Here is a 21,946-nt window from a genome sequence, read left to right on the forward strand (position 1 = left end):
AAGGACACTGTCTGAGATAACATGGTTGTCAAAGGCACTGTGAGATTTTTATTTTAACCTATGATTTTTTTGTAATTGTTTTGCAGCTGGAGTAATTACCATCCTATTTAATGAGCATGGCTCCTTTAACAGAGGAAACTTGGGCTAACATGCACTAATTAAGTCTGTAATCACTAAAAGTGTGACTGAAGATTTTGAACCGGCCAGTTCTCAGTAACACCATAATTAGAGGCATTGCAGCTCATCAGAGCACAGGAGAAATTCAAGGGGTCTTGATCACCCAATGGAGTACACGGGTCTTGATCCTGCCTTGGATCATCCTTCTTACCTGATATTCCGCATTGACTTGCAGTGGTTTTATAAACAACCCTGAATTTATTACACTCAGCCCTGTAAACTGAATGCACTTCCAGAGTTTTATTTTAATAATTTGGCTTATGGGTTTTATATATCACCTGGGCATTGAGCACAGCTTCTTAATCCACACCTGCCTGACTGCTTGTCTCATGTGGCCCCAGCAGCAGCGGTGAAAGACTCCTGGAGAGCTCTGACATCATTAATTGCCGTGAGATACTGAAAGAACTTGGAAAAGATAGTTGAAACCATAAAATAAACCCTTCTGTTTCTTCCTACAGAGGAATGCTCAGAAGCGGGCGAGAAAGATCAAGAGTTTTCATAATCTAATGGCCAAGATAAGGGGGCCTGGCAGCATATTTCTATCTGCCTTCTGCAATGCAGTGGAGGCGAACATGCCGCTGGGATTCAGTTTTATCTTCCACTGAGCTCGGCTCTTTGGGTTATCAGGAAAGTCAGGCTTTCTCTCTGCTGTTGGCTGTGATTAGCTGGCCACAGGGATGTCCGAATATTTTAAGACTGCAGCTTACTACAGTGGAAAGAATTTTAAAAAACAGTTTAAAAAGTCAGAAGTTTGTGTATGGAGGAGGATTTTGTGGAGAACATCATATTCCAACTGAAATGCCAGTAAAAGAATATTGCTATTTTCATCTATTTTTACACATAATAGCTGCCCAGAATGAAGAAAAAAAAAAAAAGAAAATTAAGCCAAAGACATTTTGCAACTTAGGTCTTCCTGGAAATAAGAGGAAAACTGAAATTAAATTGTATTAGCTTCCTTTTTCCTGCCTGTTTTCATTTCAGTTTCATCAGCGTTACCTGTCTATCAAGGATAATTTATTTTTCCTCATTTTTGTAATATGATGAGCTTGTTCACAGGTATCTGAACTTGAAGAAGAGTAGCTAATTGTTCTGCAAGCAATCGGTCACTGAAAAAAAACCCAGTCTGGTTCTCTCTCCCGTGTACTGGTCCAGGGACTTTGGTCTCAGGACTATTTTTTCCAATCCAGGTTATTTTAGGCAATTCACTCATGCCACTCAAAATAAAGGCAATGCCATAAAAAGATGGCACTATTTTTCCATTCTACCATGACACAGAAATGCTTGGGCCTTTTTCACTCGTTTTTCAAAGGTTTCAAAATGCTGGACCAAAACACTGAAGTTCGTACCCAGATAACCCAAGTAGCTTGGGCAAGCTCAGCCTTTTGTTCCCTTTTTCCTTTCACGCTTCCCCATGTGAGATGCCTCAATCCGTAACCACAAGCGCGTCACCACTGGCGGCCCACAGCCAGCCGGCCGCAGTGGCACAGCGGGGCTGCTGCCGGCGGTGGCCGAGGGCTGCAGCCCGCAGCGGGGTTTGAGCCCACCGCTCCGACCTGCTCGCTTGTGGCAGCCCAGTCGCCTTGTTTTGTTTTTGGAGTGAGATAAGCTCACGAGGGAAGGAGGTTGGCGGTGTGGATAGATTGAACGGGATGTTTAACGAAAAGAGCACTTCAGGAGTCAGGACTTGTTTGGGCTCAATATATAAATAATACATAACCAGGAAAAAAAAAAAAGCGAGTTTCATATGTTTGAACTAAGCGCATTACTGAATGTTATTCAGCCTGTGATATTTTGCCATACAAAGGTGACCCCAATGATAAAATAGTTATTGTTTGGTTTTTTTCTCTTAAGTTAGCAGAGTTGACGAGTAGGTTCTGCTTGGTTGTACACAGTGAACGATGGTGCCCTTCAACACTAACCACAAGTGCTTGAACTGCTTAGTAATGGAGGCCTTTTACTGTGCTAGTGGTGTTGCCATTGGTATGTTATTAGTTAGTGAGGAGACTGAAATCCTTGGGTTAGAAACTCAGAGTACTGAGGGCACAGGGTGGGGAGGGCTGAGAATAGAGATGCGTTCTTAATTTGGTTTTAGTTTGGATAGAAAGGGTTATAAAATTTTCTGTTCCACATCATTTTGATAGGGTCAGCTGGACTTAAAGGAAAGCAAATGCAGCTATTTAATAATAGAAAAAATGGTAACTTAAATTGTTTTCTGCTCTTCCACATAGCCCGTAAGTGGCACAGAAATGGCATCAAGAAACCCAGATCCCATAGATACGAATCTCTCAAAGGGGTGAGTATTTCTGTTGATATTCCTGGGCTGTTAAGCCATTGAGGCTTAAGCATGAAAAAATCCAGGTGTTTTGTTATTTTCTTTGACAGTTTTTGCAGACAGGGACTTGTGTTTCATATGATCAGAACCACTGTGGGTTTCTGTTTCATTTTTTACCTTACATGCAGCTGTGATATTTCTAACACACATGAAATATCTGCCCTTGTATGTCTGTAAAACTGCTTTTTAGTTACTGCCCAATTTTGTCTCTGTTGTGCTCAGGTGGGTGTCACTAACTGCTGCTTCCAGTGAAACACGTCCCAGTTGGGTAGCACTTCTCCCTTTTGAGTCCTGCTGTCTCTCCTGCTTCTTTGTACCCTTCAGTGTTATTTCACCATGTGTACTAATGCAGAGAATTTGACTCAAAAGATGAGTGAAATTTGTGTTTCTGGACAATACATAAGAAAATGACAGCATTTTGATTTTTCTGGGATTAGACAAGCGACATAACAGGATCTTTTTCACACTTGAAAGTGAAAACAGGACATTTTGGCTTTGGGGAAGATTGTGATTCTGTTTGTGTTGTAGATGTGATCATCAGCTTTTTGGATGTGATGTAAAAGCTTGTCTTCTGCGTAGCTCAGTTCAGTCCTGCCCCCTCTTGCAGATAGTCTAAGTCTGCCTCCTTGCACTGAGTACACATGAGTTCAGATGTCAAAATTCAGATACTTGTCTGTGCCAGTTAAAATGTTGTTTACAGTAAAATAGCAAAAGTTTCTCAGTGCAACATAGCTGATAGTTCTGAGAATTTATCCTAGCCATGACAGGATGTGTTAGCCAGCCATTAGCTGGCAAAAGCTGGGAAACTACTCTTCAGTATGCTGGTATTTTTTTGCTTTAATGTAAAAAAGAATGGTCTGAGGAAGTGGCATTGGTCTTTGCTCAAGGATTACATATATATATATATGCTCACCTGCCAAGGTTGTTTTGTGGTACTTCAGATCCAGAATGTATTGTGACATGGAAATGAAATCTGTGTTGTTTACAGCTTTACTCAATTTGCCCTATTCTTTCTGTATGTTTGTTGCTAGGATTTTTGGTGAGTTTGTTTATGGAAATTAAGGAAAATAGCTAGCTAAAGGACAGTTACAGATGGCTAAAATAATTTTGTTGATGTAATAAGTTAGAAAAAAAATTGAATTAGTCACAGCCAGCATTTGGGAATAATTGGAACAATCTGGAATTATGTATGTTTTTACATATGTCCCTTCTACAATATGGCGTATTTTTTCCTTATTTTTATAGGTTGATCCCAAGTTTCTGAGGAACATGAGGTTTGCAAAGAAACACAACAAAAAGGGGCTGAAGAAGATGCAGGCCAACAATGCCAAGCAGGCTGCTCAACAGAAGAAGGACTGATGTGGTTTAAGACAACCAGTTTTCCTTTGGCATGTGTGTGACAGCATTTTTATAACAATAAAATTGGATGTAACAGTTTTTGCCTCCCAAATTTGAGGAGAACCCTACAGAAGCCTTGTTTGAGTTGTATTTTAGCTGCAGGTTGTGTATCACACCTGTGTGTAGTGACCAGTGTGTGTGTTTGTTCCCCGACAGATCAAGCCACACAGAACTCTGGAGAGGTTTAGTATTATACCATCAACCTCCGCACACAGAAAGTAAAACAGCTGCTCTGTCCTTAGTGCTGCTCTAGTGTAATCATTGGTGCAGATAATGAGCATTTAGTAGTAGTTCAAGGTCTGTTTTCAAGTTGTGAAATGGTTAGAGTGAAGTTCTAAAATTTAAACAGGAAAACATTTGGTTTTGTGCAAATTGAAGCCAGTGTTGCCTGGACACTTGGGTAACAATATTCAATACAGGTAAAATTATTTTTGATATTGGTATGCGTGTTCAGAGTTCTCACGTGCTGTGATTTTTATGATAGTCCCTAGTGTTGGTCTAGCAAGATGAGATTTCCAAGGACTGTTATGTATCTGCTGCTTTGTTGTCCACGTCTAAGGTAGTTACAGCTATGGAAATCCTGAAAAATGGGAGGGTAATGAGTGCTAGCTGTAGCATTGGATCATAGCAATTCATGTTAGAATTGGTGTATGTTGTGTTCTGAAATACTTCAAGTATTGAATATATAACACACATAATGGAACTACCGTGGGAGTGTGTAAGGTTTTAGGACTATATAAAATACCTCTATTACTGTATTTTAGTGGATGTGTTTCATTCCAGTAACAAAAAAAGTACCTGTCTGATGAAATGTGCTGACTGGTGAGATAAGAGGAGTAACGTTCAAAAGCTCGAGGGGAGTTTCGGTTTTGTTACTGCTGTACTTCTGTAGATAGGAGAGGGCTTCACTCTCCATGTCCCACCAGCCAGTGAGGCTGGTTCAAGAGGTGCTTTTATGTTACTGAAATGAGTTGCCTGTTAAAATGCAGCAAGCTGTTACTGAAACTGCAATGCCAGTGCTTGTCCACCTGGTGGTGTAAATCCACGAATCGACACAAGGGCTGGAAGTTCGCAAGTATCTTCTGAAGTTGCAGTAGAGAAGCAGAACACATGGATAAAAAGAAAAAAAGAATTCAACCAAAACTTCCAATTAATGTAATTGATTTTTTTTAAATAGTCTAGCCAATTGCCAAAACGCAATGTTATTTTGAAACAAGGGAAATATTTTGAATTCTTTATGGCTTCAATTCAGAAGTCTTTTCCCTGTTTCCACAGTTTCTTTTCAATGTTTTTGACTGATGAAAATGCCACTCAGCCCTAAACCAAGCAATATAAGGAGATTTACTACCTTAAAACTCAAGAGTTGAGGGTCTGAGGGAAGTCTGCAACCCCCCAGCTGTCTGATTCCTTCTGTGTGCATCTCTTGGACTGTTGGCGGAGATTGATGCTTGTCAGTTGAAAGAACTTAACTGCTGTGCGAGAGCAACGTGCCGGTCGGGAGGGGCGCTGTGCTGGAGAGAGCTTGCAGTCGCAGGGCTCATACCACCAGGTAGAGTCTGCTAAATAGTCAAGACAATGTGGTCTGGTCTCTGCTGCCCTCAGGCACACCAGAAGGTCAACTGGTGAGAGGTCTCATGGTGCTAATCCTACCCAGAGAGTTTTTTTGACAAGAGGTGAGTCACCCAGAGATGCACAGTGCTTAAATCCCACTGGCCTCAGTGGTACGTGAGTGACGGTGGGTATCAGAGGTCTCGAGCTGTGTGGCTGGTGCCTGCCTTGCTTGAACAGGTTTGTCTGCAAAGGCAAGATTGTGTAGCTGTGCTTCAGGTTAGCATGCACATCTGGCAGCTTCAGCCCCTGGCCCAGAGCTGCTCGGCACCCCTTGAAAGGGCTGGTAGAGAGACCTGGTGTGGGGAGATGTCCTCGTGTTGCTGCTGCTGTTGGAGAAAACAAAAGTGGCTGGTCCAGCTGTGTAAGTGACAGTTTGCTGCAGATAACGTGTTGTGATAAGAAAAGCGCAAGAAAAAAGCCTTTGAAGAGGCTATACCCTTCACCCATGTGTCTGCAGATATCCAACCTGTTTTCAGTTCTGCATTTTAAACCTCTAGCACTAAGATTCTTCTAAGAAGGGAGATTTAATCTAAACCCTCGTAGTGTTTTCCCCAGAGTGTTTGTGTTGTGAGAGTAGCTCATTCACAGGGTATGGCTTGAGGAAAGAGAGAATGAGGCAAGGGTCAGGCTGAGAAAAGGATGTTGGCATGTTAACAAGAAACAGAGAGGGAGGTTTGGGCTTCCTGTGGCTCCAGGCAGCTCCCTCAGGCCTGCCTTCAGAAGCAGCCTTTTCATCTCACTGCCCTTCATGCTGCCCTTCAGGGGGACAGCTTCCCAAATATGGGCTTGCTGACTTTCTGACCAAAATAGCGTCTGCGTGACAAAATGCAGCACCGCGGAACGTAACCTTAATCCAGGCATCATTGTGTAGCAAGAGACAGGAATTTTGTGAGCTTCCACAGCGGCTTGGTGTCAGGTTTGTTGTTGTCTGCTGCCTGCACACAGGGTGTTCCTGCAGTTGATCACCTATTGCACTAACCCAGTGACAGCTAAGTCCACAACTTCCCTCCTTGTAGAAGTTGCCCCTGCCCAGAAGGGAAAGTGGCGAAGGGGAATCTGTGCTGGCATGGCCTCGTGTCCTCATCCTCTTTCACTTGCCTTGTGAAATCATTTAAGTTCTGTTGGTCAAGTGAGACTGAAGATCTGTTTTGGGATGATTACGTATACATAGCCCAGGAGAAGGAACTGGCAGCTGTGGCCCACTTGAAACTATTCCCATTATGCAAAGCTCTGTCCCTTTTGACATGTCAAAACTTCAAAGCTGTCCTTGGTATCCTGCAGGAGGCCAATGAGCTTGAGAGCGTCTCTCTGCTCAGTTACTGCTGTACATGAGGTTATACATTTCATGCTTGCTGCTGCTGTATGTCATACTTGCTACAGATGATCTCCCCTTTGCAATTAAGAGGACTTGGTATCAAGTTCCAGTTTGGCTCCTTTCTTCACTTTGACTAAAAAAAAACTAAGAAAACCAACAAACCAAAAAAAGGGAGCAAAGGTTGTGTAACCAGATACTGAATCAGTTTGGCAAAGGTGAGCCGTGGAGCTGAACCCAGGAGGAGAGATCAACACACTGCAAGATGCTCTGATGGGGCAGAGTATTCACTGAGTATCTTGATGTTCATGGTGAAAATGAAAAGTAGGACTGGATATGTGTTGCTCTGTCGCCCTTTACCACCTTTCAGTAGTGTGTTCAAGCAAAAAGCAGTGAACAGAACACAGTTGTGCTTTGCACAAGTCTCAAGGCTGTTGCAGGTGTTTCTACACAACAGAGGCTTGGCGCAGCAAAATGTTTGATGCACCTTAGCTCACATGTTGCTGCTGCTCTGGTGGAAGGTGTATGACTGTAGGCGAGATGCAGAGGTTTTATTAGGGGGATGCATACAAAATGTCTTCAGATCTTCCTCTCATAGCAGAGTTTTACTGGGGACTGAAGAGAGGCCTTAAATACCCTGGAAAGCTGCAAAGCAGGGCAGGAATTAAATCTACTACCAGCAAAAGCAAATAGATCAGATGGCCTTAGAACTGTGTCTGTGTCTGGTTGCAGGGGCTGCTGTCACCTACCAGCACAGTGTCTGTCTCAGCTTGGGAGTTAAGATGACAAAGATGCTGGGGCTGTTTTAGAGAGTGGGAAATGGCTTTTTCCCTGATCTTTAAAAAATTGTTTCAATGACTTTTTCCCTAATAAAAGTGCATGTGGACATGTTTCTTAAAGGCTTTGGGCACTCTAAGTTCATATGCAGGGAAAACTGGAAATTTGTACGGAGTTGTGTAGATACGTGGACTCCGTTAGGTCGTTTTCATTCATCTTTAGCACATCTCCAGGCACATGCCCTCTCTGGAGGCTTCAACCAGGCTGATCCTGTACTGGTTACTGTTTTTTCAGCCATCTAACCACTTGCTGCCCTGTTATGTCACACTGCATTTCTAATGCAGTTGTTCCCATGTTTTAGCCAACACCGAAATCCTCCCACAGTACCCCCAGCCCACAGTGTTTATTGTCTTACTCTTGGAAGACAGGCAGCGTGTTAAGGCAAATGGGTCTTGGAGCGGTTTTTCTGACTTCATGCAGAGCATGCTGACCTGCTGGCACCTCTGGTCTAAGGACTAAAAAAGCCCAAATAGCATCAGTGTGTCTGCTCTTCTAGGGACAAGTTTCAGCTGTTACAAGACCTTTGTCCTTTCTCTCCAGCCACCACCTTTCCTGTTTTACTCTTGGAAAAGCATGGGCAGCCAGCGAGGTCGTGGCTTGCTGCTGCCTGTGCCATTGAACCGAGGGGGGTGGCTCTGCAGTCATCCATTTCCCTGGGGTCACAGCAGAATCCAAGCCTCCTCCAAGCCACCAAATTGACTGAAGGGAGGGAATTAACCTTATTTCTTCTCTTGTTCACTCTTCAGTGAGCCTAAGGCTATCAGTAAGCAGTGGAGAGTATCTTGAAGATGTCCTTCTTGGATGTTGGGACAGAGGAAGATGATGGGGCTGTTGGTGATGCCTGCTGAGATGTGGTGGGTTGCCTGTGGACTGCATGGCCATGGCTGTGGGGAGACCTGGTTTCACCTTGGCTCATGACCAAAGCCCAGGTGTTTTCAACTCGGTGGAGATTTCCAGGCCTGGGGTATAATGTTTCAGCTGTGTCCTCAGAAGCAGCTCTCAGTGGGAAATGACTTCTGCTGCTACACTGGGGCAGTGGAAGATTATTATTTTTGATTTCTAGGCTATGGATTCACTGGAAGCAGAAGATGGTAACAATCAAGAACATTTCTTGTCACAGGGTTGTTTGACCCAACACTTTTCTGTGTCTGTTGGCTTCAGGTACACCTGCAGTTCTACTGGATCGGCGGGAGCTAAGGCACTGGGGGCTTGGGACCCTTGGGGAGACCCCTCTGAGCAGTTCACCCAGATGTTTGCATTAGGATTGTTCCCAAAATATCTTGGGTTTTAAGGAAAATCAGCTGCTGTAACTGACAGGGGTTCATTTCCTCAGTTTCTTTGATGTTACATGCCCTGGTTGGACAAAACATTGGGTGCTCATCATCCAGTGAAAAGACACAGCCATATCCTTCCAAACAATCTCTCATGCCTGCTTTCACCTCAAGCCTGTTTGGTCTGAATTACAATAATTCATCATTGCTACAAATGAGAGCGTGTCGTATGAAATACAACTGTTCAGGGTGTTGTTTCCACAGAGGGGAAAAAAAAAACCAACCCACAACCTTGGTTCTGGGAAGAAAGGCAAAAGGACAGTGCAGCAGGCAGGGGGGCACTGGCATGGCAGCATGCTTGCCCAGGGTTGAGGGCAGCATTGCAGGGCTTGCAACCGACACAGTCTCATGCCTTGCCCTGCCAATGTTTATTTTGCTTGGGTAAATGTTTGATTTTAGCAACACGACTGCAATGCGTGAGCTCTGCTGGGGCTGTAATTCAATGGGAGGAGGCAGCTATGTGCTGGGAGAGCTGCTAATGCCGCAGGAATGCCACACTTCCTTGGGACAAGAAAAGATGGTGCCCAGGGCCCTTGGGGACAGCGCAGCTTGTCTTCCTCAGCCTTGCTGTCCTCCTGCACCTGGGGGCTGAGTCCCAAAGCAGGGTTATGCCTTGCTCAGGGCCCCTGTGGCCCAAATAGACATGATTTCTGAGGGAAAATTGGGTGTTTCTGTTATTGCAGCAAGGCTCCCATCCAGGGCTGCTGGAGGACCATGTGGTGCTGTGGGGCTCATGCTGCCACCTGCTTCCTGCCAGCCTGGGTGAGATGGGAAAGAGGCACCCAGTCCAATTTAGGAACAGCTTTTATTCACATTTCCAAAGAAAATTGAGATCCTCTTTCTGCATATGCTACAGGATGGCCATCAGGATGGCAGGGAGGAGGAAGGGATGTCCTTTCAGGACAGCCAGCACAAGAGTGGGAAGGAGAAGGACTGTCCCTCTCTCGTGGATTTCAGCGGTGGCGTAAGTGGGTTTTAATCCACATTTTGTCGCTAAAAGGCTGCCAATGCTCCAGATAAACCAGCAGGCACCACTGCTGGCTCCTGAGCCTGCTCACTATGGCAGGGGTGAGGAGATGCAACATGGCAGCTTCACACTGAGCACCCGTGGTCCCATGGGCCAGGCTTTGCTGCTGAGCTGGCAGCGAAATACGTCCTCAGAGGTTTAAAGCTCCAGCTGTGAAGTCACCTTGCCAGACACAGCTTGTGGGTTCTTGACACATCCCCAAGGAGCGGCCCCATTAGTCATTGGGTATGTGACCAGGGTGAAGGTCTTTTTAAACCTCCAAGGAACAACCATCTGAAGCACTTTGTATTAACACATTTTATTTTCCCAGTGGCCACCCTTCTCAGCACTGAGTCTTCATGCCGGTAGCCAGGGGACTTAGACAAGGAGACGAGATGCAGAGCTTGGAGGGGTTTAGGAGATTCAGGCTGTCAATCTGGCCTCAGATTTATTCAACTCCCTTCATAAACTCCAGGAACTCTGCCAAGAGGAAGACATTGGAGACAAGGGGTGTGAGGTGGGACCGAAATGCCCTCGGAGATGCCAAATGCACTTTTGGCAGCTTTCCCCAGCCCTGTCTCGTTTTCCATCCCCCCAGTGCGTGAGAGGCTGAGAGGGGATGGCTACCACTCTTCTGGCTATGGCAAGGGCTCTTCATGACTCTCACTGCAAATGTCACTGGAGCCCAGCATCACACTTGGCTGCCACCAAAATGCCAGAGGTGAGTGCCCGCGGACAGACATAGCCACTGGCTTAGCTCAGAAATGGTCTGGGGGTCATTTCAGCAGCACCACATTCAAAGATGCAGCCCTTTGGAGATGGTGCTTGTGTGTAGGGGGCAAGAGGGGATAGGCAGGTCTCTGGTGAAAAGCAGTATTGCTTCAGTGCAGGCTGGCTTTCACAGCATGGGGACAGTTAAAGCAGCCCCAGGCCCCTTGGTAAGTGTAAGAAACCCCCCAACCCTGTGCAAACACTGGCTGTGGTCAGGCATATTGCCCAGCACTGCCTGTATGAGCTCATGCCCACCCAAGAAGGTAACCAAGACCATGGGAGATGCCTGGGGTATGGTTGAGGGGTCACAACCAAACAATGCAAGAAAGAGTCCTACCATCATAGTCAATCCTGCCATCGTTGTTTTTATCACCATCTCTCATCAGTTCTTCTATGTCATCCTCGGTGATGGTCTCTCCCGTTGCCTGCAGCATGATCTTCAGTTCCTCAAGGTCGATGTACCCATCAGCATTTCTGTGCGAGGAACAGACCAACACATTAGGGAGGGGGAGCCAGGGCAGTTGCTCCACTCCCAGCACCCCGCCTTGCTGCGGTTGCAGCTCTTACTTATCAAACATCCTGAAGAGATCTGAAAGTTCCTCTTCAGTTTTTCCTTTGCTGTCATCTTTCATACACCGGACCATCATAACAAGGAACTCATCAAAATCTACAGTGCCGCTGCCTGCAGGCAGAACAAATGCTATCAGCTGGTGCTATGGTGGGTGGACGAGCAACGCCAAGTGAGAGATCACACTTCTCTTTAGTAACCAAGGTCCAAAACTCAGGAGAGCAGCTCTGCAGCAAGAGGAAGCTTTCAGGACACTGGAGTAAGTGACTGAGGCCCTTGCACCCTGATGTCATCACTGAAGTTTTGCCTTTTACAGTCTTTTTGCCAAGACAAAGGTCCTACTAGAAGCACCAATTCCTGCTATGGAATTGGTCTCATCCAGAAAGCAGGTATTCATGCAGTGGGGCTTTGTGCCAGCAGTTCACTACTGACACAGCTTTTTTTCCTTTTTTGCCTGATTTTTAACTGCTTTTTTATTTTCCAGTTATTTAGTATAGTATTTCTGCCCAACTTGCACACAGTGGATTTCATTATGTGTGATCACTAGTACAATGATTTAGTCAATACTGACAGTTATTTGTGTGTGTGTGTGTGTGTGTGTGTGTGTGTGTGTGTGTGTATACTTGAGCAGTGAAAGGCTTTCCCTATGATAAAATCTTTTAATTGTGGCATTTCTGAAATGGCAGTTGCTACATCTGGCCTATATTTTGTTTTTTAAATGTATCTGTGCAAATTCAGAGTACCCACCAAGGCCAGTTCAAGCAGTCTGATCATTATAGGATTAATATTTTTTTATAGTTTCTCTTTTTCTGGAAATTTTCTAAAGGAACCATGCTGGTTTGGTGGCTATGTAGTGTCCTTCAGAATCACAGCATTGCAGGATGCTCTCCACAGGATGTGACTGTCCCCAGCATGGATCCTGACAGCACTGCTCAGGTGCTGAGTGCTCCCAACCTGCACCATGCCCCCCATGCCTGCAGATGTGACGATAGTACTTGGAAGAGTGGAGGAAACCCAAGTGTCTCACCATCCTCATCCACCTCGTCTATCATCTCCTGCAGCTCTTCAGGGGTGGGGTTCTGCCCCAGCATCCTCATCACCTTCCCCAACTCCTTGGTGCTGATGCAACCGTCCTCTGCCCCCAGCACGAAGATGTCAAAGGCAGCCTTGAACTCTGGGGAGAGAGCGGAGAGGAGATGTGGGGGGTCTTTCCCCACACCTCGACCCTGTGGGCAGGTACCCCAGGGCAGGAAGCTCATCCCAGGCACAGCCTCCCCTGCCCATGCACCCCAGCACTGCCAGGGCATGGCGTGGTGGGGACACCCGGGCACACACACAGAAACTGCTTTGCTTGAAACGCTGGTGGATCAAAACCCCTGGGTCATGCCCTGCTTTGGCCAATCTGGCCAAAGCATTTTCTGGGGGGTAATTGCTGAGGCAAGCTAGGCTGCTGGCTGGGGAGCTTGTCTTTAGGCTGCTGTGTTAGGTTAAAGATGCACCTACCATTTTTTTGCTCTTCTGTCAGCTGCTCAACCTGTAAGGAAAACACAGAGACCAAGTCATTTTTCCTTGTCACCATCACTGATTGTTAAGAGGACATGTTATTTGTTCAACAGCTTTTGCAAAGGTCAACCAAGCCTCACAACAGCCACCTCATGGTGTGTAGAACCAGTGGGGTTTTGACACCACAACTTTTTGTAGTCTAAGAGACTCCCTTAAAAAAAAAACCTATTCCCAACTCCTTTGAAGTGAGCATCATTTCTCTAGAGCAGCAGTGTCTGATACGCAGCAGAAATAGCCTTTGCACAAGCAGGGGAGACCCATGGGGAAAAGCATTTGTCAACTATTTGGGTTTTAATTTCTTGTTGCTGGCAGGCTTCACAGTGGGATGTGTTTTTCAGCCCTGCATTCAGAAAACTCCCTGCACTATCCAAAGCGTTGAGAGCTGGTCTACTTCCATCTGAGTCAGGGTTTATTACAGAGGTTTCTGCCTCTGAAAGGAGCTGCTATTCCCTTTAGCCTGTTTTGGGTAGCTCCCTGAAGAAATGGTCCATGGAGCCATTAGACATTAGTTGAAACGGCTTGGCAGATTGTTCCCAAACCCTACCCTAATTTGTTCCCCACAGACAATCAGTGGGAGCTTATTAGTTAACATGAGTTAATGAAAATAATCAATGAGGAGAGCAAAGAGGAATCCATCAGCTCTGTGTCATACCTCTTTAAGTGCATTTCCTTCTTTGGCTTTATTCCTGCCTGCAGGTATTGCTTATTTAAAATTGCTGACCCCACCACTGTGTCCAGCTGCCCCTTTGGTAGCATCTATGAAAACATTGACTTTTCCATCCCATGCTGGTCCACAGCCTCCCTGGAGTCAGCCAGATATGATCCCCTGCCAGGACTGCCTCTGGCCTGTGCAGAGGGTGCCTGACCGCACTACCACGCCAGGGCGAGCAGTCCCTAACATGCCATGGTTCAGATGGGGCAGAACATCGCAACCCAGGTTGTGCCACCCTGTCTCTGAGGGAAGGCTGATGCTTTTGCCTTAAAGAGCTATGATTTTGCAAAAGCCAGCTGGAAATTCTTCCTGCTTGCAGCGAGAGGTGAGGAAAGTGCTGTTTCTTAGTGGGACAGAGCCTGTGGGAAGCAGGCAGGGAGCCTTATCCCACTCCCCACGCAACAGGAACAAGTCAGAAAGCGCTAAGGACGATGGCAGGATTGCCATTGCAGGAGGAGACCCAAGTGCACCGTGGCCCTTGGTGCCAGTGATGGCAGGCAGGCAGCTGCAGCCCCTTTGTGGCTATTGTTTGGGCACAGCAAGGGCAGCTGCAACGTGCCCTTGGCCAATGTCCACAGCCATCGTCCTGCCACTCGGGTAACATGACCCTCTTAGTGCATTCACTATTTATAAGCCCGGGTGAGAGAGGTGCTAGAGATAAAGATGAGCTTCTCCGATTGTTCCTAGGCTTTGGTATTTATCCTTGCATCCCTTTATCTGGACACTTATCCCTGGCACTGTTAGCGCTGCTTAACAGAGCCTAAAAATGCTCCCAGAATAGCTTTGTGTTTGCACACCCTTATCTAGGCATGAGTGGGCAAGATGAAAATCCATTGGGTTCTCTGGCTCCATGTAGGGAATTTGGCATAAATATAATATTAATATATGCCATCAGCATGCAGCAAATAAAAAAAAATGCTCAATTTTGAAATTTCCTTGACTACTAAAATGATAGATGTTGAGCTATGCTGTGTGTAAATTAAATGCATTGTAACCACAGAGTGACACTTTTATTACAGAGATGCCTCTTGAGCTGTTTATAGTGCACTCTGGCCACGGGTGCTGTTTGCAGCTTTATTCCTCTTTTCCCTCCACATCATTGCAGGGACAGGTTTCTCTGTGTGGGAAGACAAGCACTAAGCTCACAGCTCTGCGGCAGCTGTGGTAATGCCAGATCTGCTGTATTTTGCTTTTATCAGCTCTCCTTTTCATCCCATGTTTCCATTCGAAGTCAGACAGGGGAAGGTGAAGGTCTTGAATTTTTTTTTTCCAGGTAAATGTTTTCTTGCAGTTAAAATCTTGGGAAATAGATCCATGAAAAAGCTGTTTGTCTCAGCTGTACTTGGCTTGGACTTCTTTTGCCTCTGTAAAGGTGCTGGCAGTTAATGCCCAGGACCTGAGCCCCACATTTACCAGCGTGCCCCCACCTGCAAACCAGCAGCAAAATCCTTATGGGAACCCACTGGGTCTTTTGCATGGCCCATTTCCCTGGTCAAGGGGTCTGTGTTGGGGTAAGTTTCTGAGGTAGGAATTTTGGGATTGTTCTCTGTTGCTGCAGTTTCTTTTTTCTCAGCTAAATTCCTCCACGGTCCAACTCTGCTGAAGCCCACAGGCTTCGGGTAGGGATGACCTTCACCTGTGGATTTTTGCCCACTTCTGAGGCGGAGATTTGGAGAGGGGCTGGAGCATGCAGGTAGGGAAAGCTTTCTTTTTAGGGCACTCTGACCATGCTGTGAGCATGCTGTCCCAGCTGACAGGCAGACCCTTTTGGCTGTGGGCATCACTGGCTTGCATTTCAGCCCTTCTCCCTAATTACACGCATGAGATTCCTAAACAACATGGAGAGGACCTGTGCCTTGAGTAACAGAAAATGTATTTAATTTTTTAATTAAGCTTTTTAGATTAATTAAAAGAGGTCTGGATTTTCCTTGATTTTCCAGGTCACATTTTTCTCCCTTTTGGAGGTGCTGGTTGGGGGACTTGGCATTTTATTGTACAGCCTTTCCTAAGCCTTTTCACACTATTGGGATTGCTAGGGGGGTTCCATTTCACGAGGTTCAGTGCTGACCAAAGGACAGGAGAGGTGTGAGCATTTTGGTATTTTCTTCAATTATTTATCAAGCACCATCTGTCTTCCCTCTAAAAACCTCAGAATTAAAATAGGACTTGTATGATGTATTTTTTGTGCCCTTGGTTAAAAATCAAACCTGATCCTATATATTTAAAAAAAAAAAATTAAAAATCACCAGAAAGCTTTTATTTTTAACTCCAGTTATGGAAGGGACACAGTAGCAATCCACACAGTCCAGAATCTATTTTCACCCTTATTCAACTCTCATATCACTGTCTGTCTACATTGCAAAATAATGCAGTGTTCTTATTACAGACCAAATAGTTTGGGTTTACACAGTGAGTGCAGCATGCAGCTGTGTAAGTTAAAATAGCCGTTAGGATGCTCTGCGTTCCCTGAGAGCATAGCTCACATTCTGGATTTCTGCAGAGCAGATATCAGGAGCGGCCAAGCAGAGGAGGATGTTTGGAAATAACTTACAAAACCTGAAGGTTTTTTTAAATCTCCCAGAAAAATATTCAGCTAAGTAAGGGGGAAATGTAGCAATAGCAGAATTTTAAAGGACCATAAAGAGGAGGGTGAGGTCTAACCCATACAAATAAGGTTCATTTTGTGGGAAACACTGCTCTGCTTTGTCTGGGCTAAAACCAGCAGCCACATCTTATACTTTCAAGATTTTGTTGCGATTTATAACGTCACCTATGGGCCATTTCCCTGCCTTACAGCAGGGAACCAGGACAGTAGTTGTAAATAATTTAGCAGCACAGTTGAGAGTTTCACACTTACAGGAGGAGTGTGAAACCTTCACAGCCATCAGTGGGAAAGATCTGTGTCCTGGATGATGATATTGCTTAAAAGTTGCCACCCCATAATTATTTCTTATTTTCATTGCTCCATTGAATTAACACTGTCACAGCTTTGGGAAATCAACTATAAACCCCCCCAAACGCTTTAAACCCCCACCTCCCAAAAGCACAGCCCCAAAGGGAGGCACTTACCGCTGCCTTATAAATGTCATCCATGGCCGGAGAGGGTGGGTAAGGGGCCGGGGGACGTCAGGGTCACACTCCACCAGCGCTGCCCTCGTGAGCCTGGCTGATATAAGGGGGTGCCCGCCCCGGGGGATGTGACCAGCCCACCAACAGCCCTGCACGCCCATCCCCTTCCCCACAGGAATGCCTCGCCTGCATGCCTTGGGATGGGGACACTGCCGAGCCCGGGGCTGGCATGTCCGGCGCCAGCCCCAGCCCCACTCCGGGGCAGCTGGAGGTTTCCTCGTGACTTCGATGGGGAATGAGCGAGCCCTTTCAGTTGGGTTTCGGCCGGTACTTGGCTGTCCTGACTGGATGCATGACACCATGTCACCTCCACCTCCCATGTGTTCCCCTGCTGGAAGCTGCATTAGAAAGATTATACTGTGCCTAATTAAATCGGGTAATATGGGAAAGGCATGTCTCCCAAAATATCCCTGTCCAGCAGCAAATGTCCCCTGGGGGCAGTGGGGCCAGGGGGTGTCAGTCTGTCCCCAGACCCAGGGGGGACATGCGGCTGGGGCTGATGCGCTTGGAGGAGGCGATGCTGTGGGCACTGAGGATGGGGGCACTCTGCAGTCCCGATGCCACAGTGAGAAGTGTGGAGGCAGATGGAGCTTTGCCTCCGTTTCCTGCATTTAGCTGGAACTGCAAAATGGGGGTGGGAGGGGGGGCTATCAACTGTGCTTGATTTCAGGGATAATTCCTGATCCTTTAGGAAAACCAGGACTCACTTCACCTAACCAGCAAGCTGACCTGTCCCCTCTGCAAGCAGGGGAAATCCACGGTCCTGGATTTACCATGGATTTACCCCACCATGGTGGAAAGCAAAACATACCAAAGGCCTCCAAGTGACCAGCGTTTTCTCAGTGCGGGGAAAAGCGTTTTAATCCACAGCAATCAAAGCAAAACCTGTCATTTTGGTGATTCAGGACTCCCTCTTGTGTCCAAAGGAGCTACAGATGGCTCCAGTGGCTCAGGGTGACGAAGTCTCGCCTCCAGCTAGATCATATCCACATTAGTTAGCAAACCTGAAAATACTATGAATGCAGCTGTTAGGTTTCATCTCTTCTAAAAATCCCTTTAATAGAAATCATGCTGCAGGAAAAAAGCTATTGTCCCTTTGTAATGACTAGCCAAAGTGGCATTAGCCACAGACCTGGGGTGGTGTCAGCACGAAGCAAGGGCACAGATGAGCACAGAGTGTGTCCCCACACCACATGCTCCCAGGTATTGCAGTCCTGAAAGATTAACTTGTTGCAGAGCCTGCTATGAACTGCGGTCCTGTGGGTGCCTGCCGGCCTTGATTTACCCAGGCTTCAGGTGGGCTCTTCCTCTTCTAGCACAGGGATGGCAGATATAATAAAAGGGAAAATAGCTGCATTTAAGGAATTAATTTTTGTGGTATGTTAGTCTTCAGAATTGGAACATATTAATATTTTGGTTGCCTTGAACACAGAAAAGACAGAAAAATCTAAAAAGGATACTACTTATTTTATTAAAGGGCATTGGAGCCAGGTGAAGCCACAGGCGGGGATGGGGGATCTGCTGTCTCTCACCAACTATCACCCAAGCCCTCCTGGGCACCCCATGGAGAACCCCTCAGTGAAGTGCTGCCCTGAGGAGAACCCCAGACCCAAGCTGCTCTCCTGCCTCTCCCTGCCTGTGGAGCTGGCAGGGTGGCAGGTGCTGGTCCCAGGCACTGCCAGGCACATTGCAGAGGGTGAGGAGTCACACCTGACCCCATCCCTCTGTCCCAGAAGGCAATGGCTCTGAGTCATCCCTCTGAAAACAGCCCCTGGGATGCATCAGAGTATATCTAGGGCTGATGCATGGCAGGAACAGAAGCTCTAACATTGCCTTCAAAGGGTCATGGCCACACTCTTGGAGCAGCTGGGATGAAGTCCAGGTTTGGATGTGGAAGCAGGGTCTCTGTCTGCTTAGAGAGGGGAAATGTGGGCCACTGCCACCATGCACAATGACATGGGAAAGCCATGCTTCTGCAAATGTCTGATGCAAACCAAGACTTACAAAACACAGGTATGCCTAGAGGGGAGGTATGAAATCCATTGCACAACAAGTGGTGATGTTCCTCCTGGGGAGGGAGGTGCAGGCAAGGGGTGTCATGTCAACCCCTAACTCCCTTGCTTGCTGCTTGGAGTCAAAGCTTCCAGCATCCCCTGGCTCTCTGGAGCAGTTTGCTTACAAAAGAACTGAGAATTGGGGGTTTGTAGAGAAACCAAGCGCCTCTGCCATGCAAAGTGCTGGGGGAAGCTGTTACAGCAGGCATAGGGGTGTCCCAGGGAAAACCATCCACTCCTGCTGCTTCTCTTGCCTTCCTGAACGAGAGCCACATCAGAGACCGAGCACAGATAGCTATAGCCTGAAGAGGGCTGCCAACACAAGCACCCTTAATCCAGGCGCATGGCCAGCTTGGTGGCACACCAGCTGTCGCTGAGGTTAGGTACAGTGCATTAGCTCTGGCTCCAGCTGCATCCCAACATGCCAATGCACTTGTCAGTCAGTCCAAGGTATCGAGACAAGCAGAAGGATTTACTGCACTTTTTTCTCCAAAATCTCCTTTCAGGTTTTCCTTTCCAGGCAGCTGCAACACACTGCAAAACAAGCAGAGGCATCCTTCATGTCAAATACAAGGAAATAAGCTGAAGTCCAGCTAAGCTGCAATTTTGAGGTCAGGGGTGTTTGCAGTGCTCTTTGGGTGGTCTGTTGTGGCTCCAAATGCCATCAAAAGATTCCAGCATCCCCCTTCTCTGCATGGGGCACCCAGACCTGAGTGGGGCCAGACCCACTCGCATCAAAGCTCTTTTATTTATTGCTACCTAAATCCTTCCCGGAGGGTATTAGGTGATCAAGCTTGTTTCCCCCCTTCCCCAGCTCCACTGGTCCTGTTGATACATCTTCTCTGGGATCCAGGACCAGGTTGTCACACCATGACCCACCTCAGCACCTGCAGGCAGAAACTGCCTTAGGAAGAGAAGGGTACCTATCAAAACTGACAGCCATGCGAGTGCTACAACTTGTTATTTAATTAAGGAGATGGGACATTCAGAGGAAGCTTAATTAAAGTTGCTCTCAGAAACCACTTATTATCTCATCAAGACACTGAGCTCAGCAGCAGCTCCTGCTGCTGCTGGGACAGCACTAGAAAATCCCTCTTGGGGTGCCTTTATTATACATGTTTTCTCCTTACATACATCATCCTTTGGCTAAGTTCTGACCAAGGCAGTGAAAATAAAATCAAAAAAGGTTTATCCAACTCCAACTCCATTTGCAGAGGTGTGTTTGCTTATCTGCTGCCTGGTCCTGGTTGCATCTGCCAGACACCAGCATTTCCCCCTTGTAGTGTTACGCCCTCTGCACCACAGCTCCCTTGGACTGAGGAAATACTTTCTGTCCAGATGACTTTGAAAGCCACATGTGCACCCAGGGCATTTGGCATTTCTGCTACTATTAATGACACTACACTGGAGCTAACTGAGTCCTCTCTCAGGTAACATAAGAAAGGACAGAGGGATGTCACCTTCATTTTGCTGGAAGGTGCTTTTTTACCCAAACCTCCTGTGACCTTCCCCTTGGGGCAACTTGTGTTCACTGGGAAAAGACTGAGGAGGATTTACTTCCCATCCTTTAAGATTCTCCACTTATGTTACAAATTCCTGGCAAGATCCCTTTTGTGAGCACAGATTTGAAACACTTCCCTGTGCTCAGTGGGACAGTGAATTGAGGCAAGCAGAATCCATAACGTCAGTGAAGTCACCCCAAACTGTAATGTGAAGCCTCTGAGAATTAGTATGGAAGGGCATTAGGTCAAGTGAAACATTATAACTAAGAGGAACATCTAATTAGGAACACAAGGATATATTGCAGGATGCTGTCACGCTTAGCCTTGAGAGACAAATATATGGCAGAATACTATTACTCTCAGCTATGCAAAGGCAATTAAGGAAGAGTCTTAAAAATTAGATATCTGACACAAAACCAGGACCTTGCACAAACTAACCCTCATTCAAATGTGAAAATCCCACTTGTTCAATATGTAAACAATATGCTAACAAAGTAATACATATGCTGTAATTCTATACTTTATTTTAGAATACGCCACATTTTCTAATCAACCAATCCTTGGGACTCTTACTGACTCTGAGAAGGTATATAAACCCTGTTTTGTAATTGTTTAGCGTGCTGGCTATGTTAGATGCCTGGCATCCTACTCTGCAGACTAATAATAAACAAATACCTCTACTCAGTGTGTTGCTTGGATTATTGCACACTGTGTGAGAGAACCCGCTTTTGGGACCACAAAACAATACCCTTAGTTCACTCTGGGCTTATCTGTGAGGCCCTGGACCAAGTCCATGCAGGTCTGATCCATCAGCCCAGCTTCTCAGCTCTGTTTTTGAGGTGACACTATAGACTGAGTAAAACTGTATGTTTGAGTTAATGCCTATGCTATAGTGACACTTTAATTCAGGATTGAATATACTGCACTGATCTTCTGAGGACCACTAACCACTGGCTCTAATGTGTAAGCCTGATATTTTGCATAAACAGTGCATGCCTTGCTAATGACTACACACTTGAAGACAAGGTAACAGGGGAACATCCTGCCCCAAAAGGCCCAACAGCTGATCGCCTGAAAAGCATGAAGTCAGCAAAAATACCACTCTGCGCAGACATGGAATGAAAGAAGTACCTTGACCCTGTGTGTATTGACTCGAACACTGGGTGAAAGAACCCTTCTTTTGGGATAACAGCACCAGGCATGTTGGTCACAGAACCGCTCTAGCAGCGCCTTGGCCCAACACGACAGTGTCCAAGCCTTCAGCAGCACATGGTGGCCACAGCTCTCCATCAAGAGCTGTCTGCGGCCGAGGGAGGTGCTGCTTTGGGCCGCTGCCAGCACTGCTTCCAGATGCAGGCGCTCCCGAGCACCGCAGCACGCTGCTATTAGGAAGATCAGCTCTCTACAGACAGGACTGGCTTTGGCTTCGCCCTCTTGCCGTTCAATTCAAACACGCTGCGCCACCATCGACCTGCGCCGTACCTTTCCGCGACGCTAGATCCGGGCTGCGTGCGCTGCGCACACCAGTCTACCCGGGCAGGCCCGGCGCTCCCCTGTACGGCACGGCGGGGCACAGGCACTGCCCCGCGGCCTCCCCGGGCAGCGCAGCGCGCATGCGCGCCCCGACACCTAAACCCCGCCCC

General features: G+C 46.7%; 2 protein-coding genes and 1 long non-coding RNA gene across 3 annotated transcripts in view; 2 read left to right on the plus strand and 1 right to left on the minus strand.

The window, feature by feature from the left end:
* The first annotated feature begins 1,780 nt into the window (after nt 1–1,780).
* On the plus strand, nt 1,781–3,975 carry LOC113485015. The gene is made up of 3 exons (XR_003399337.1): nt 1,781–1,799; nt 2,406–2,470; nt 3,755–3,975. It is a non-coding gene; the product is annotated as an uncharacterized LOC113485015 (long non-coding RNA).
* Nucleotides 3,976–9,821: 5,846 nt separating this feature from the next.
* Nucleotides 9,822–16,800, minus strand: TNNC1 (troponin C1, slow skeletal and cardiac type). Its single transcript, XM_026857438.1, has 6 exons — nt 16,688–16,800; nt 12,847–12,877; nt 12,371–12,517; nt 11,343–11,457; nt 11,113–11,249; nt 9,822–10,484 (listed from the first exon to the last, which is right to left on the minus strand). Exons 1-6 carry the CDS (start codon nt 16,709–16,711, stop codon nt 10,453–10,455), a joined length of 486 nt encoding a protein of 161 aa, XP_026713239.1. The 5' UTR covers nt 16,712–16,800; the 3' UTR covers nt 9,822–10,452.
* Nucleotides 16,801–17,231: 431 nt separating this feature from the next.
* The window catches only part of NISCH (nischarin), a 35,798-nt gene continuing 31,083 nt past the window's right edge, over nt 17,232–21,946 (plus strand). Inside the window, exon 1 of the mRNA XM_026857596.1 lies at nt 17,232–17,312. Coding sequence (XP_026713397.1) covers nt 17,232–17,312 — 81 coding nt within the window. The remainder of the gene's footprint in view (nt 17,313–21,946) is intronic.

Source organism: Athene cunicularia (genome assembly GCF_003259725.1).
Source record: "Athene cunicularia isolate RWA chromosome 12 unlocalized genomic scaffold, athCun1 chr12_part1, whole genome shotgun sequence".
In the NCBI taxonomy this organism is placed as follows: domain Eukaryota; kingdom Metazoa; phylum Chordata; class Aves; order Strigiformes; family Strigidae; genus Athene; species Athene cunicularia.